Source organism: Thalia democratica, chromosome 4, assembly GCF_965202585.1.
Source record: "Thalia democratica chromosome 4, ktThaDemo2.hap1.1, whole genome shotgun sequence".
In the NCBI taxonomy this organism is placed as follows: domain Eukaryota; kingdom Metazoa; phylum Chordata; class Thaliacea; order Salpida; family Salpidae; genus Thalia; species Thalia democratica.
Window position 1 is genome coordinate 44,755,833 of NC_139168.1, and position 19,188 is coordinate 44,775,020.

The 19,188-nt window shown below is 25.1% G+C and overlaps 1 protein-coding gene across 3 annotated transcripts in view; it reads right to left on the reverse strand.

The window, feature by feature from the left end:
* The window catches only part of LOC145833791 (cytospin-A-like), a 29,886-nt gene that overhangs the window by 3,674 nt on the left and 7,024 nt on the right, over nucleotides 1-19,188 (reverse strand). For all 3 annotated transcript variants that reach the window (XM_082940977.1, XM_082940976.1, XM_082940978.1), the window contains exons 6-13: nucleotides 14,789-14,873; nucleotides 11,790-11,933; nucleotides 9,434-9,567; nucleotides 8,887-9,030; nucleotides 1,508-1,753; nucleotides 1,183-1,347; nucleotides 869-988; nucleotides 454-648 (exon numbers count right to left, since the gene is read on the reverse strand). In XM_082940977.1, coding sequence (XP_082797103.1) covers nucleotides 454-648; nucleotides 869-988; nucleotides 1,183-1,347; nucleotides 1,508-1,753; nucleotides 8,887-9,030; nucleotides 9,434-9,567; nucleotides 11,790-11,933; nucleotides 14,789-14,873 — 1,233 coding nt within the window. The remainder of the gene's footprint in view (nucleotides 1-453; nucleotides 649-868; nucleotides 989-1,182; nucleotides 1,348-1,507; nucleotides 1,754-8,886; nucleotides 9,031-9,433; nucleotides 9,568-11,789; nucleotides 11,934-14,788; nucleotides 14,874-19,188) is intronic.

A 19,188-nucleotide genomic window follows, 5' to 3' on the forward strand; every position in this document is an offset into this window, starting at 1 on the left:
AAATTTTATCACAAAAATTAAAATAAAGTGTTTTTTTTTCAAGAAAAATATATTTTTACAATTTTTTTTTTTAATTCCAAAGTAAAGTTTTTTTGTTATTGTATAAAGACTAGACTGTGAAAGTTTGAAAAAGATTGCTTGAAAAATGTAGGAGGAGAAAGATTTTAAATGAAATAGTCTTTTTTCTCTGTTTTAGTTTTCCCTTCCCATAGGGAACCTATAATGCGGCCGGACTTTGACTGGTCATATCTCAAAAAATAATTTGAATTTTTTATAACAATAAAAAGTATCTTGAAGCTTAGAAAAAACTCTATAAAAAAAGATCAACGTGTAAAAAACATGGTTTACCCCCCCCCCCCCCCTATGGCCTTAATTACAATACACAAACAGATTTAAACAACAGGTTATAATGTGAAACACTTGTTTTAAGATAAAAGTTATTTAAAAACAAACTTTCAACTGGTTTATTTGATTTTGCAATTGCTGGCCTTTATGTCTTTCGTGTTTTTGTATGGCAAGTTGCTGCTCAACTGAATCTTCTAACAAGAAAACATTTTCATTGGCTTCTTCTAATTGCTTTTTAAGGTTTTCGTTTTGCTCGTGAAGTCGATCTATCAGCTCACTCAGCTCAGATGAATCTCTTTTTGCCTGTGTAAATTAAAATTTAGAATTTTTCAAAAAGTAAAATTATTTTATAACATTTGATTGTGTATAATACATTATAACTTTTAACTACAACCATTTTAAGTAAAAAACAAAATGATAATAAACTTTGCTGATTATAGTTTTGAATTTTAGTAAAACCTATAATTACGACAGTACTAAAAATATTATGCTATAATTTAGCTAGACTTAGTGCCAAAACAACTTTAGCGAGAGTTTCTTCCAAGTCTTCTTCCAAACCAGCAACTCTAGCGTCAAGTTTGTCATTTTCATTTTGACACTGTCTATATTCTTCTTCTAATATCGTATACTTGTCTTCAATTATCTGAGAGAAAAAAATAGTCACTTTAATACAATTCTTTTTTAAATACAGTTAAAATAAAAAACGTTACATTTTTTATTGAACTTATTATTCAAGTTAAAACAACTTTGGCATAAAAATAAGTTTTGCAAACTTACTAATTAACTAGTATAAAAACTTGCTACAAAAAGAATTAAAAAAGAAATAAAGAGTATTACTTGTCGATCAGTTCGAAGATTTTCTACAATTTGTTGAAAGTTCACTTCATTTTCACTTTCACAATTTTTAACAAGATTGTCCATTCTCGCTCGCTCATTCATCAGTTCATCTTTCAATCTTAAAACTTCAAGCGCCGTCTCTTCACCTGCTGATTCTGTCAACTCCTGGAAAACATTTACTTTGTTTTTTTTTAAATAAGATATAACTACGTTAATGACAGGTTTTGACCACAACTAAATAAATTATCTTGATAAATACGACTTCTTAAAACATATACTTTAAAGTAAGACTTTATACAAAGTGTAGAATAAAAAACGAAATAACTTTTATTTTATTTTCAAGAATTATTTTGTCGTTGATGGCTTGTTGAAGTGCGCGTTGTGATTGCCTTTCTTTGTCTCGATGATCCATAACTTGCATGTGTAGGTCCTCTTGTCCTTTGTGTTGAGTGCTGATCTCCTGGTTAAGTTGTTCCACCAGATCTAACATATCTCTTCTTTCGTCTAACAAAGACATATACTCCAACTTCAATTGGTCTTTATTTGTGCTCAGCTGATCAGATACCAGAGCCTGTTTCGAAAAATCGACTTAATTATTATGATGCTAACTAGCATATAAACTATGTAATAAAGAAGACATAAGCTATAAGAGACATCGTTTTGATCAGATAGTATTTACAAGTGTACCTAAAATTACACAAGCACTACTCAAAGTCAATTATTTACACAGTAATTGTAGCTTTAAGAAAAACTTTTACTATAAAGTTAAGAAATAAAACGCAATTGTAAGTAAAAGTATGTAATACACAGTTAATTGAAATATACATAAGTTCAAAAACATGTCCAGCAGCTTAACACTTCTATAAAATCATAATAAACAACATTAAATATAAATACAGAGTTTTTTTTTATGTTCCCTAAATAGTATAAAATTATGTCAAAAATTTTGTTAAAAAACGGATGTTTAATTGTTCAACAAAGTTACGATATTTAGATAAGAATACCAACTAAAAAAGCCTGGTATTATTAGTTTGCAAGGGACAAGGGGTTATATTTTTACGAGTCAAGTGTTTAAAATACTTAGTACTATTGACTTATTTTAACTTAAAACTTATAGGAACAAGCAACAATATAAAATAGAAAACTCGAAGCTAAATAATAGTTTAATTAATCAGTTAGGAAGACATTAAAGATTTATTTTACTACAAAAATCGTTTAGATAAGTATAGTAGTCAAACAATGTGTTTCACAAAAATTAATGTACGAACTAAATCATGATTAAAAAAATTAAAAACTTTAAAATCTGTGATTGGAAAACCACTACATCGTAGACATGTAAAACAACATAACTTCTATAAATTGATTTAACTTGTTAAAAATACTCGTGAACGTATTACGCTCATACAAACACGAAAATATAAATTACTGAAAATTTTAATTTAAAATTCAAATACTGAAACTATTTAGCTTCATCACTCTAATAGAAAAACTACATAAGCCCAACTCAAACAGTAAAGATGTATCAAATTAAAAACTCTCAAGAAAAATAACTAATTCTTACTTGGTCATGGCATATAAATTCTTTATGTAGAGTCATCATCAAAACTTTGTTTAAGAGCAGAGTTTTATTTAAACAATAATACAAAACTGACTGCTTAATCAACTTTAATTAATCTGTATATTTTTAATGATAGTTCATCAAAGGGTTAAGAAATAAACTAAAACTAGCTCGTAAAATATTATTGATTTTAGCTAGAGTTACGTAAGTTAAAATATTTTATCCTGTTTAAAACTACAAGGTAAAAATATGAATATAAAAACTGTTTAAGTGCATTCACATCATGTATAAGATACCGAAAGGTGTATTAAATAGTTTTAACCTTTATATCAAACAAAACAAAAGCTTTTTTTAAGTTCGTACTAAATTTTATACAGAAGTAATAAATAATCATTAAGAATAAAGAGTATTAGATAATTTCAGTTTGCTTACCAGGTATTCTTATGTTAGAAATACTAAGGTTAAGCTTAATTTGTATCAAAAAAGTAATATTTAATTCAAACTTGAAATTATATTAAAAAAAAAGTTATTAACAAAAACTCAAGCTGTTCAATATATACCAAAAAGAAACTGTACACAACAAATGCAAAAAAAAAGTAACAAATATCGATCATATTTTATTATACTCTTAAATCTAACGTTTATTTAACTAAAAAAACTACATATAATAATTCTAACTACAAAACTTGGCTGAAATATTTTATTTATTCTTTTAAGCAAATAATCTTTACCCTTATCACATTTCAAAGCATTTTTATACACTATATAAGTATATAAAAATATAGAGCATGACAATGCATAGCTACAGCAATGCTGATTTAAGTTATAGTGATTAATAAATGACCAGTGACGAAATATTACGTTGTTGGTAAACACTGAAAACGTAACTTCATGTTTCAAATCTTTATTATGTGAACTAAACGCCACTTAGACTAAATAAAAAAGTATAGAATTAAAATATTGTAGTAGTGGAAAATTAATAAGTGTATTTAAAAGTATCATTATAAGTCTCTTAAATTAACAGTAACTGTAGTACTTCGATACTACACTATTTTTTTTAAGTTGTAAAAATTATCTAAATACATATACCGGCAAAATATTTTTTTATACTAGAAGGAACGTAAAATACTATGTAGAACAGACATAAGAAAAATAATGTATCTTTTTTCTATACAAGTTCGATAAAAAAATTCAAAAATATACGAAAAAAAGTATTTCATGTTAAATAAAACTTTAGAAATCAACCGGTTATGCTTAATCAAATTCAATAACTAACTCAATTTTAGCTGAAAAAAAAAACTGCAGTTTGTTAGTATGAAATTTTTTATAAACTATTAAATACAAATTTTACTCATTCTCTTCACCTTCTTTTAAATACAAAGACTACGTTTTTATGAACCCCCGAAAATAGAAGGAACATTTTCCATATTCTAAAAACTGTAAAAAGTAATTTTAATTTAAAATTTTTTTTAGAATCACAACAAAACTTAAATAGTGTCAAAAATAACCCTAATATCGTTTAAAATTCTTAATAAGAAATAGTATAAATCCAAACTTTATTTCAAATAACACAAAACTATAACAAAGCTTAACAACTGAACTAAAGAACTTTTAATCAAGTTCACATGTAACAAATTAAGCAGTTTTACTGGCTTTTTTCTTTCTCTCGCCTGAATTAATGCGAGCTTAAAAGTAATAAAACTATTACAGTCAAAACACAGTTATCAGTATGGCAAAATCCTTCAAAAAACAAACATAGGATAAAATACTTTCATTGTCAAAATTTTTGCTATAATCACTAACAATGAAGGTAATTTTTAGGAAAACAAATACTATAACTGACAAAAGTAAACATCTCATGCAGTTGAAGGCACTTTGTGACGCTTTAAACGGTCGAAGATGTTTTCATTTATGCGTAATTTATTATAACCTAAAAAAAAAAATATGCCATTAAGTTTTATGCATCTGCATTTAACCAAAAATTAAAATACAGTTATTATGCTTAACAAGTTACGAAATGATACTATAAAACTTTATGTAAATAAAATGTTATATGGTTGCAGGGTTGCCACTCAATTTTTCAATTTTTTTCCAGGTTTTACAAATTTCTTCCAGGTTTTTAAAATTACACATTTTTGGGTCTATTTTTATTTTTAAATTCATTTCTATATAAGAAACTGTGTTAAATAGTATAAAAACATTGAAAAGATACTATTAAGTTACTTTAAATTAGTGATGTACCGGACCCACAATTTCGGGTCCGGCCGGACCCGGATCCGGACTTTTTTTTCAAATTAGAATCCGGCCGGAACCGGATCCGGACTTTTTTTTCAAATTAGAATCCGGCCGGAACCGGATCCGGACTTTTTTTCAAATTAAAATCCGGCCGGAACCGGACCCGGACTTTTTTTTCAAATTAGAATCCGGCCGGATCCGGATATCAGACAAAAATGGCAATATCCGGCCGGACCCGGATAGTGAGTCCAATACATCACTAGTATAAACTAGCCTAAGTCAGAATGAGGTTTTTAAAACCTGAAAAAAAAAACTTTAATCTAATAATAATTAGAACAGCTAGCCACAAGGTTTACAAATTAAGGTGTTATTTACAATTAAAAATCTGAAATCAAGTTCTTGAACAAAATACACTAGAAAACTACAAACTATTGAAAACTGGATCAGCTCAAACTCATTCAAAATCTAAAAGAAAATTAGCGTGAGTTTTTATAAAAAACTAAACTAGCCTGAGGCAGTCCAAGATTTCTAAAATTCCCAAAAATTTTCAAATAGCAGGGTTGCCACTGTTTAAGTCAATAAAACTAGCTAGAGTGAATATAAACAAGCCTAAGTCAGAATGAGGTTTTTAAAAACTGAAAAAATTACTTTAATCTAATAATCAGTAGAACAGCTAGCAAGGGTTGACAATTTGGTAGTAAAGTTGTGTACTGATTGTGGTACACTTAACCTATTAGTACTACCCATCATAGTTAAAACCTACCTTATTTAATTAATATCTAACAAATTCTAAATTCTAACTGAGACTACTTTCTACAATCAGACACGACAGTTTTGAGTGATGAATCTTTTATATAAAACACAACTAGAAATACTAGCATATACAAAACTATTAATTACTTTGGTAACACTTTAAAAACTGAAAGCTATTTAGATCTATATCAAAAGACTTAAAACAATAAACTAAACATTAAATAAAACTTTTAGTAAACAAGAAACTGTTAAATTTTTAATAAACTCAAAAACTATAAATCTGGCTTAAATATTTAAACAATTAAACACCAGTTGAAATATTCACTTTTAAAACAAAACACTACTTACAATAAACATTCACAAAAAAGTTCAAGATATTTTGTTGCTTCAAGCTGCACACCAAATTAACTAACTGCTTACATATAAACTGCCTGTCATGTTCTGATGTTTTGTTGCAGCAGTATTTAGTTTGAAACATTTTGTCATATGATTCTCATCGGCTCTTACATTCAACCGTATTAACTCTAAATATTCTCTGAGCTCAACTTTAAACAATAAATAATGCAAGTATTTATTCCAAAGTTTTCAATTTTACAACATATGTAATGAGTTGCATTTCTGAAATGTTTATTTCATAGTTTAAATGTAAACAAATGTAAATTAGTCACATGTACAAAATGAGCCAATCACGGTAGATGTTTAATTTTAGCTGACGAAAATGACTCTTATTAATTTACACAGGGTTTGTTTTTGGAAAAATACTTTTCAGTATGCTCTTTTTTACTAACTAGATCCGGGTCCGGCCGGATCTCTGTTAGGATCCGGCCGGACCCGAATCCGGACTTTTTTTTCAAATTAGAATCCGGCCGGAACCGGATCCGGACTTTTTTTTCAAATTAGAATCCGGCCGGATCCGGATATCAGACAAAAATGGCAATATCCGGCCGGACCCGGACCCGGATAGTGAGTCCGGTACATCACTACTTTAAATGTGTATTTTAATAAAAAAAATTTGATGATAAGAAAAAAATCTTATTTATATGATAGATTTTTGTGTTAAATCGAAATTTTACTACTGAAAATGTTAAAATTATTAAAAATTCCAGGTTTTTCCAGGTTATTTTTGCCTAAATTGCCAAATTCCAGGTTTTTCAAGGTTTTTCCAGGTTTCCAGGTAAAGTGGTAACCCTGTGGTTGACAACAACATATTTTTTCATCGCTGTTTAATTTTATAAAAGATATAAACACAAAGCTACTGTGAGTAATACTTGAACTAAAATAATATATTTTGCTTTTAAACTGCTTTCAAAAACTCAAAAACTTTGAAAGTGCATAGGATATTAATAATAATGTACGAGCTTTTAAATTGATAACTCGATTTTATTGTTTTATTGAGTCTATATGTTGTGTGTTACCATAAAGATGTAGCTATTGACTTCCATTAATGATTGTTAGTTTCAAACTATTTGCTTAAAAATATATACTTTAGAAGTTATCATATATTTCATCTTTACGTTCATTAACAAATTAAAATATATATACTTTATTTTAAAATATAAAATTCATACTAAAAAAAATCAAAGTATTAAAAGTATTAATTATAAAGCAAATATTTTTTTATTTTACTATACTTAGTAATTAAACTTAAAAATTTAGTGTAAAGTACCTTAAAGATAACTTTCAATATCGTTAAATTGTTTTTTATCTTAAAATATTTAGTTTATCAATAGATATATCTTAGGGATTCAATAAACACAGGGTTGCCAAAGGTTGTTGAGAAATTTCATCTAGGTTTTCTAATTTTCTTTTAGGTTTTCGAAATCACAAGTTTTTGGGTCTACTTTAAGTATAAAATTAAGTTAAAGTTGAAAAACTGTCTTAATAGTATATGAACATTGAAAAAATACTGTAAAGCTACTTTTAATGTGTTTTTTAATAAAAAAAATTTAATGATACCAAAAAATATCTATATGATAGATTTTTTGGGTCAAATTAAAATTTTATTTCTTTACATATAAAAATTGTTTAAAATTCCAGGACTTTTAGTGGTTTTTGTACAGAAGTTCAGGTTTTTCGAGTTTTTTTTTAATTTCTCAACTTCCAGGTTTTTTTCCTAAATTGTCAAATTTCAGGTTTTTCCAGGGTTCCAGGTTTTTTGGCAACCCGGTAAATATTAAAGTGTTCATCAGATAACTGTAGTTAAAAACGGAGCAAAAAGTATATTTATACAACAAAAATACTATTTTTAACTAAGTATATATATAACTTCTTTTCTTCTATAAATTGTAATAGAACATTAAAATTTTAATAAAACTTTTGAGAAAGATTAAAATAACCAAATTTAAGTCTGGCTAAGTAATAATACCAATTTATTCTAAATTTATAATACATAAAACTTAACATAAACATTTAACTTAATAAAAAAATACTATCCTAAATCTTCAAATTATACAATTTATTGCTTATTGCTTAAGTTAATACTTAATTTTAAATCCTAAACAATCTTAATATTTTTTTAGTTTAGTATGTCATACAATAATCTAAGTAGAAACATTATGAAAAAACAAACTCTAGTATCGTATATAGAATATTATATAGACCACTTAAAAATTTTAAACACAATTAAAAAGTACACTATAAGATAAAAACAGGGCTACAATTTTCGATCGTTTTTATTTCTATTTGAAAACAAATTAACATATACAAAATATATAGCTTGTTTATATGCTTAATTTCAAAAGTAAATCTTATATTACATCATGTAGATTAAACACGCTTTCAAAGTTCTATTTTAAAATTAACTTTGATTCATCCGCTACAGACGCATGTAACGTAAACGAATTCAAATTCGAAGAAACTGCACTTTTAACCCCCATTCAAACGAATTTCAACAACGTCACCACGCTTGTGATTGTTATTAGGTAAGAACGTGATGACGTCACTAGCATGTAAATTATTAAAAAAAACATTGATAAAATTTCAAAAGTACATGTTTATTTTTTATTAGCAAATCCACAATCACTCTATACTGTTATTAGTGAGGTTAAAATATTTATACCCCAAAAATAAACCTTTGAAGCGATAATTTTTATCTTTTTTAATACCTGAAGCATTAACTTTTTCCGATAATTTAAGTAAATATATAAATGTTAACTAACTCTCAAGTGTTTAGATTCGATTTGATGCTCATGAAGTCTCTTTTCGCTAGTGCATAAACTTTCACTCAACTTAACAAGTTGCTTTTTAAGGTTTTCATTGTCTGATGTCAAGTCAGGAATCGTTTTTTGTAGGTCGTTAAGTTCCTAAATTATACCAGGTCAGATGTTTTAAAAATTAAAAATCTCAATAAAAACTAAAAACATTATTTATTAAGAGCCACTGTTTTAAGAAAACAAAATTTACGTTTAGAAAACTAAATAAAAATATTTAAAGCGTAGTCTAAACTTTTTAAATTCTAGCATAAAATAAGTCGCACATTATTCCAAAGACCATATGAAATTATCAAATATAAAATTTCTTGGGATAACTATGATATATTTCGACATAATAAATGAGAATAGAATAACACATTAATATACAACAAATAGAGTATGCAAAAGCTGTCTTTTAAAAACTTCAATTTAACGTATATAAAATTCCAAAAAACTGTTTTTTTTTGTTTTTTTGTTGTAAATTAAAAAAAAAAACTACAAGTACGATTATTACTTGCATAGTTGCCTCCAATTCTTCATTAGTGCAAATATGGGTTTCTTCCATTTCATGAATGCGTTCTGTAAGTTGAGACACCTTATCTGAGTGGTCAGCACAAGTTGTTTGTTGCTCATTAATATCGGGTGTGCCTATAATTTTTTGTAATCAATACAGACTTTCTAGCTTTTTACTGTGTTTAAAGGTTATTTATTTTACTGAAATATTAATAAGTTTTAACGTAACATCTGTTTTGTATTTAACTATTATCAAAAAAAATCAGTTATATAAATAGTTTTTTCTTTAAACTAGATTAAGTCTTTGATAACTTAATAGAGCTGTTATTATTAAAACAATTATTTAGAAACTTGATTTTATTTTGAACCTAAATATAGCAACGTGTAAATATTTTAATACTGTTTAGAATATTAGTTTACAAATACAACTTATTTTCTGAGGTAATTTTAGTCATTAGCAAAAGCTAGATTAAATCTTTTCTTAGTAGTTTAAGTTAAAATGAGTACTTTGTAAGTATAGTTATCAGAGAAAATAATAACTAAATTAATTTATATCTCATGAAACTTAGTCTTTATCTAATCTTGCTAGAAAAGTAAATTACAAGTGAGACTATTGTGACGATCATTAAGAGTATTAAAGCAATTTTTTGTCGATATCAAATTAAAATCCGCTAAACCACTTACTTATTTCTATCTATAAATGCATTTACATATATACTTAAACTAATAAATTAAGTTATAAAGTTCTAAATAATTGGTTCGTAACATATTATGTAACAAAGTGAGCATAAAAATTTCTAAAGCAGTACGATATACGAACAATTCATAAGTAAGTTCACTTATAAATACAGTTTTGAATGTGTAATGCTTTTTTTCAGAACTAATAACATACTTGTTTTTTGTTAAAAACTTTCAGATATAAAAATAAAATGCCAATTACTAGTGCTGCATTTGAAATAAAACTAGCTCCTTTAAAGAAAGACATGAGCAAAAAAAAACTATTAAAATAAAAAATTAAGATATTGTACCGAAATAAAAAAGGTTTTAAATAATTTTATTCTGCAAAAAATATATTACAATTCTTTATTAACACTGGGTTTGTAAAGTATAAATATTTTGTTTTTATAATTTATAAAGATTTAAGAACAACATTTATCACAAATGAATAAAAAAATCAATCAATATTAGAGAAAACTTGAAACTAGTTCAAAAATAGGTCAGTATAAAAATAAAATAACATGATGATTTAAAACGCATATGATTATAATAATTTTTAAAAGTTACACACAAGAGTTGTAACAAGTAAACATCTAGATATTAAAGGTCAATTGCATAAAGCTTATAGGGAATAAAATAAATAATTCATAACGTGTCAGTGAACTTAGTTAGATATAAATTATTTTTAAAGAACACTTTCTTATACTTAACTTGTTTGGTACTGATAAATAAAATCAAGGAATATAAACGATTAACTTATAAACTTAGATTTTTTTAAACGAAAAAATAAACTGTATGTATATAGAATCATTATAATAGACCTCTTTTATTTATATGTGAAGAAGGATATTTTAAATGTTTTTTTTCATATTGGATACATTTTTTAAACCTTTTAGGTTGTCAACTGGATTATTTCATTATCTTCCGATATATAAAATCTGCAAAACTTAAGAATTATTATTTTAAAATGTGGTAAAAATTTGTAATTTATCACTGGTTTACTTACTTATTGTTGTACTAACACATTTTATTAAACTAGATGGAATTAGTTAATTTTGGTCCGTTTTAGAATCAACTTATTATAGTGTTATCTTATCAACTTATTTTAAGTGTGACACAAAGAATGATTATATATTGTGTTATCTTGTTTACAGTAACAATCAATAGTAAATTTGTGCGATTTGCTTTTTAGATTCAAACTTATTAGATTCAAATAAGCAAAGATCGAGTAAATAATTAAGCTTCTAACAAATTATGTACTACAAATTTCAGTTTTGTCAAGTTTAATATTTATTTAGACTGTACCTATATAATGTTAAAGATAGAAAAACCTGTATATGTATCCTAAAAACATACCTATTTCAGTACAAGTTTTAATAGCTTAGAAAGCTAAAAAATATATAATATTATGTTATAATACTAATCTGAATTAATTTCGATAATCTAACCATCGATATCTCATTTAAGCAAATTAAACATACCAAATATATAAAAGACACCTCCCACAAAAGTATATATACATAAAACTAAATTAAAACTGCTTAAATTTAAGTTTCAGATAAGATTAACTAAAATATTAAACAAATCTCGGTAGAACAAAAAACAACTATACTTTTGAATTAAAAGAGTAAAAGAACTACCAGACAACGTAAGATAGTGTTGGCTGTCATCAAGCAAGTTTTCAGTAGAAGTTGATCTAGAGACTGCAGTTGACCTCACTAAAACACCATCCTCTGAAGTCACATCCTCTGTTGATGACGTCATCAGGTCCTTGTTACTCAGATCTTTTTAAGAACAAATATTTTTACAATTTACTGATATGGTTAATTTTTGTAAAAGTTGTATAAATAAGTTCGTTTTAAATTAAACTTACTAAAACAAAACAAAGAGCAAGTTGTATAAAATATTTATTACAAGAACTAGACATTACAATTAAAATCATCAAAACTAAAACTTTATAGTTGTATCTTAACTGTGATTGATAGGTATTGTATTGTTTTTAAAATTAGGCTTATAAGACTAGGTTGGTAAAACAAATACTTTAAACATTGTACAAAAACCTACTTATAATTGCTTAATGATATTCAGGAACGCAGTTGCCGACTGTTTTTAAATTTAAACGTAAATCTAAGTTGTTAGCTTAGCTTAACTTATACAGCTACATTTAACTTTAAAAAGATACAAACTTATATTAATAGCAAAGAAAGTTAGAACTAAATAGTAATTACACTTAGTAAACCAAGTCATCAATTATAAGAAAAGTGAGTATAAACATAATCAACTTTATTATGCCTGTGAAAGTCTAAAAGATGACTTAGAAAGCAACTAGACTAAAATATTTAAATACTATTTCAGTCAAAAAATAAATGAACCTTCCTTGAAATTTTAATTGCATTAAAAAAAATATTTACTCAAAACTATTGTTTAAAACTAAAAAAAAAAGAATAAGTTGTTATGAATTGTAATTAAAAATATAATAGCATACCTACATAAACTTTATAAATATTTTAGAGCTGCTACTTGCTTAAATAAACGTAATTGTTTTAAATAGACTAAAAAAATATGTTATGACTTTTCAAAACTTTAACTAATGAGCAATAAACAATTTAGCAAAGACCATAAGTAAATATTTGTGTATTCCTTTTTATCTAATAGTTTTTGTAGTCCAAGCGTTTCCTTTACGTTATCTTTTATGTCTTAAAGCCGTGGTCAGCAAACTGCAGCCCGCGCACCAAACGTGTCCCGCCGACAATTTTTTTGGCTTGCAAACTGCGATTTTTAGCTGCAACAAATCAACCAAAGCAGAAGCAACTTCAATTTTTTTATTCAAAAATTTTACAGATATGCATTTTTAGCTTGTGAATAAACTGCAGCCTATCATATGTTTACTTCATTACACATTTTTTCCCATAAATATTTTTTCCTTATTTTAAAGTAAATTTTTTCAAAAACACTTTAGTACGCGTAGAACTTAATGACGTATAACTAGCCCGTTCCTCACATAATAAAGCTAAGCTCTGCTTTAAAATCAAACAACTTATCTTATTCATATGTTCACACATTTAAAATACATCTAAATTACACGTAAATGCAATTACATAACATGCTTTTATAGAAATCAAAAGGTGAGCTGACAACTACAAAGAAATTTGATTAAATAAACAAAACGTTTTAAGTAAAGAAAAAATTGAATATTGTTTCGTTTAAATTCTTAATGTAAATCTTCCAAGTAAATAATATTAATAAAACTACTAAACATAGTAACGTACAATCTGTCAAGTAAAACTTTAAAATATAATAGTTTTATTTATTTAGTAATTCGATTTTGTATACATTTTTTAAATTAAAGTACAATAATAAGCTGGTATTGAAACTAAGTTTCATCTATTTTAGTAATTATAAACTTAAGGCCATAGGGGGGGGGGGGGGAGTAAACGATGTTTTTTACAAGTTAATCTTATTTTATAGATTTTTTTCTAAGCTTTAAGATGCTTTTTATTGTTTTTAAAAATTCAAATTATTTTTTGAGATATGACCAGTAAAAGTCGGGCCGCATAATAGGTTTCCTATGGAAAGGGAAAACTAAAACAGCGAAAAAAGACTATTTCATTTAAAATCTATCTCCTCCTACATTTTTCAAGCAATCTTCTTCAAAATTTCACAGTCTTATCTTTATATAATAACAAAAAAACGTTACATTGGAATTAAAAAACAATTGTAAAAATATGTTTTTCTTGAAAAAAAAACACTTTTTATTTTTATTTTTGTGATAAAATTTTTATTTTTTTAAATTACTAAAATTCTAAAGTATCGTTTTTTCCTTTTATTATAAGGAACGTTTCCTGAAAATTTGAAGAAGATTGCTTGAAAAATGAAGGAGAAGATAGATTTTTAGTGAATTTTAAAATTTCCGAGAAAATTGACTCCGAAAAATTTGCGGTCCATACGTTTATATTGGAAAATTTTTACAAAAAATTAATATCTCAATACTTAAATGATATTTTTGAATTCTATAAAAACTGGCTTATAGTTTGTACTTTAAGCTTTCATATAAAAGTCAAAGTTAATATTAGTAAAAAAAAAATGTTGGACCCCCCCTATGGCCTTAAGTTGTTCGTTGGTCAATCTTTATATATAGATTAGCTACAGATATCTCAACTATGAAAAACCTTAAAGTCCTAAAATATAAGATTATTGTCTAAAATTTTGACAGGTATGCATCACTTAAACTTTCGTCTTAGAAAAATGAAAAATACACATTGTCTTAAAAAAAACAGTATTACTTTAAAAAGAACCATCAAAATAAAACGATTTAATAAAATTTTATAACTTCAGACCACTAGTTAAAAAAATTAAAATTACAATCTATAATTTTTTTTCAACATATAATTATAGATAAAAGTAGTAAATATTTTTACTGAAAATAGTTTTTTTTATAAATAAATTAATCTTCTTAAAAATAAAAACCAAATTTATAACTATTTACTCTTTTCATACCTGAGACTACAAAAACAAATAACACGTAAAAAGTTTACTTAAGTTAATCTTACAACTTTTGAGCAATATAACATAGTATGTGTATGATTCTTGCTATAATAACTAAAATATAAATAGCCTTAATGCATGCATGCATTGAAACCTTGGTTTGGCTGTTGTGCAGGTAGTTGATTAGACTTATCTTTTGATAATGTAGTTATTATTTCCTTTAGTTCTCTATTTTCTTTCTGTATAAAGTTCAATAATTTTATCAAACTCAATTCAAAAAGATAAATTAATTAACAAATATTGTCTAAAATTTTCAAAGATAATAACAAAAAATAAATAAACCAAAGTTAACGTTAATTTTATTTATTTACACAAAGGCAACGACGTTTCACCCCTAAGGGATGTTCAGGCTTGCAAAATAAAACAAAAATAAGACGATGGATAACTAAAAATATATGTTGCCTTTGTGTAATAAAATAAAATTAATAACAACTTTGTCTCCAAAAATAAATTTGTTGAGACCTGTTGTACCCAAGGAATAGTCCTTGCATATACCTAAACCAAAGTTATAACAAAATTTTAATTCTTTCCCTAGCGTAGCTTTAATTAATTAGTTAACTAAAAACTTGTAGTTTATATACAAATTAAAACAAAAAATTAACAATCTATGCATATTTGCATAAGTTTTTTACTAAAAAAAAGTATTTAATGGTTTTCTCGGTGTTTAAACTCCACATACTTTCTAAAAAAATACATTTCTTACTCAGATGAAAAATTATTTCTACATTATCTATTACAGAGAGGTAGCTTTTTAACTTAGAATAAAACCTAAGACGCTAAAATTGGCATTTTTAGATAGTTTAATATAAAACTATAGTTTAATACACAAACATAACTAACAAAGTATTACTGCATAAGAAGTGTTTATAACATATGTGTACAAAATACTATTGTTAAAACATGTCTTACATTTTTTATAGTTGAGTCACATACGAATAACTTTTAAATACCAAAAATATCATCGCCAATAAACTTTATATAAAACATAATTAAAGCTCTGTAAATTTCACATAGAATAAACTTTTATATTACTAAATTTTTCTTATAAATTTAGAACTCATTTACTTTCTTCAAATTTAACAGAAAGTCAATAATCAAGTTAAGTTTTGAAATAATAACACATATCCAAAACAGCTTATTAAAAAGAAAGTGAAAAAAATCTTTAAAATTTTTTTTTAATTACTTTATAATTTACTTAAGCAGTTTTTTAGAAATAGTAAGATTTTAAATATTTATTAAGTTAAATTCAAAAATTTTAGGACTTTATTTTCAAAATAATGTTCCACTCAAAAAAAGAGATCATCAGATAATGACATAATCTGGAAAAATATGGAAAACATGTAAGAAGAAATTAGACTTAACTTAAATTAAAACTGTCAATAAGGTATAAAAACAAACAAAAACAAAATATAAACTAAAATACTTAGTATATTAGCATGATCTTAAAACTGTTAGGCTATTCGTTAAGTTTGTAATTTTACTGAACTAGTTTGACGACAAATGTAACGAATAATTCCATATAATAATTTTCTGTAATAATCACTAAACAAGCTAATTAACTTAAAGTTGTGAATTTTGTTCAAATATAATACTATTAATAGCTTATACAACCATTTAATATACCAAAACATAGTTTTTATATTTTTAAAACTTATTTCTGTTACTTTTCATTATAATCTTTACTTGCAGTGTTTTAAGTATACACTACTACTACTTCTCAGAAAAAAGATAGGTTCTAAAACATAAGTTTAATTTATATTTAAAGTGTAAATACTATATTAGTATGACGAATTAAATAAAAAAGCAATCTCAGCTTTATTTAGAGTAATTTTTTAACGTTTTTGAATTTACCTTCATCATTTAAATAAGAATTTTCATAAAATTTGATGATTTACTAGTTGATTTTTTATTTTAAATATATATTTTTTTAATAACACTCTCTTCAATTATATTGCACATTTCTACTAAATTCTTTACATAAAATAAATATTAATTTTTGGCTTAATTTAATATTATACCTACAAAACTATAAAACCTTTCTAACATTTGAAACAGAGTATATGACTAAAAGATAATTAGTTTATCTAATTTATCTATACTTTACTGAAAATGCCTAAAATTAAAATCTATAATAAAACTTATAACTTTATTCACTTATTTATTACAATGTGAATACAGTTAGTTTATACCAGTTTAAAAAAGTAAAGCTTTTTAAATAAATTACTTGAAGTAGAACCGTACTTTGCTAAAAAAAATATTGACGCATCTACTTAAAAAACCTTTTAAGGGCCTTGTGTAATAGGATACTAAAACGTAATTTTTAAAACAAGTAATAAGTCTCAACTGATTTGTTACACCACTTAAAAAATAATACTGTTTAATTGATTAACTTATATCCGAGTCAGATAAGAAAACCGTCTTTCATTTTTCGTAACTTTATAAAAAATAAAAACTTAGTTATTGTTTTCATTAAAAAAAATTAGCTAACTTATATTAACTACTTCTATATTTATTTTTTATTTTATAAATTAAAGTCTGCTCTTTTTATTTGTTTATTTATAGTGTGAAATTCAAGTTAATAAGTTTAAACATAATAAAAGTTATATTTTGTTTGATAAAAAAACTTTAAAATATATACTTCAACCCTAGTATAAATTGAAACAATATTTTCTTCCGCATGATGGTCCTTTCAAACAATTAATCAAACTGTGAGCACAAATTTTTTTTCAAATCATTTTATACAAAAATGGTGTTCTAAAATCATAATACATTTTTATTAATAAAAATTTCAACTCTATAGTGAAAACGGTAAAAAACTAAACTGAAAAACATATTAATAAGTTTTATCTTAGCTTTAAATAGTTTTTTTAAAGACTATAAAAGTATAAGGTAGTTTTAGACATGTACTAACACAAGGCGTCTTTAATTCTATTATAAAAGAGGTTCATTCAACTTTAAGAATAAAATGTCACAAATAAATAAATTTCAAATTAAAATCGTTCTACACCCATTTGTAACGTAAATTATCTTCACTTTGATCCCCTATATCACTAAAAGATTTTTTTAATCTAAACAATTGAAAAGTTAGATGAAATCTCATAACTAAAAGCAACTTTTAAATTTTATAGATATAACTGTTATTATCAAGACAAGTGTAATCAAATCACAGTGGGGTTTTAGTCTTCAGTCAAATACAGTGATTATGAACAATAAAATACTCAACATATAATTTTAGTGAGATAATCTGTGAGATAATCTGAGTTACAGAAATGCTAAGAAAATTAACAAAATCATAGTAAATAAAAAAAACAAGGTTTGAAATTTTAAACATAGTGATAAATATGGATTCAAGCAATAGTTTTTTATCATTAAGCAAAGGAAACGTTTTTGACTCAACTTTTTTAATTCGATGTTAACTCTAATCAAGTATGTTTAAAAAGTTACTAATGGCTTGAATCTCAGTATGTTTAAAAGAAGTGAGATAACTAAAACTATGCTGAGTAGTTAAACAAAACCAGACAATAGTTTTTTAAACTAAACTTTTTACGACAGTTGATAAAATAGAAAAATTAGAAAGTTTTTAATGTTTGACTTACTTTTTGAAGCATATATGTTTTTTAAGCTTAAAAACAAAGCTGAATTTCTTGAATTTTGCAAAACACGCATTAATGCATTGTAGCCTATAACGCTATGTATGTTTAAAGCACTTACTTTACACGGTTCATCAATTACTAAATAGCGAGCGTTGAAAACTATAATATGTAATTTCTTATCACGATTATATATGAATTTTATCAAATTTCAATAATTTTGTCTTAGAAATAAATCAATTCCGGTGATCAGATAAGTCTGATCTTTAAATTGTGTTGTAATCAAATAAATAAATAGAAAATAAATTGGTATTATAATCAACACTTTTTAAAATGAAGTTGAATTTAATTATTGATTTTGTAAAAACGCACAGCTTTTCTATTTTTTATTTGCAATTTAAGCATGACGGCATTAACAGCATAACAGAAACATAAACATATTTGCAGAAAAAAATTAATTTGAAAGTCATTTTTTTCAAAATTAATTAAATATTTACAAATTTTATTTGTTACTTATTCCATATTTTATTAGCAAAGCATATTTATATATAGAAGCTTTTAAAACAGTGATGTTTAAAAGTATGATAACAAATTCAACTAATTTTATATAAAACCTCTATTCCAGTTTAGCAAAACTTTAACACTTTATTTTATGTTATATAGATACAAACTCATTTAAATTTTGTGTTAAATCGAGCTAACTTTAAACAATTTTCAAAGCTAAAGCAACAACCAGCTTTGTATAAAGAACAAAAAATACTGCAATGCTACTTAAATGTGTTTTATAGTAAATTTAATTCTAAGTGACACAAAAATTATTCTATATAATATACTTTTTATATCTTATTTAAATTTCACCGTTTTACATTCAAAAGTTATTTAAAATTTCGGGCTTTCAAACAAT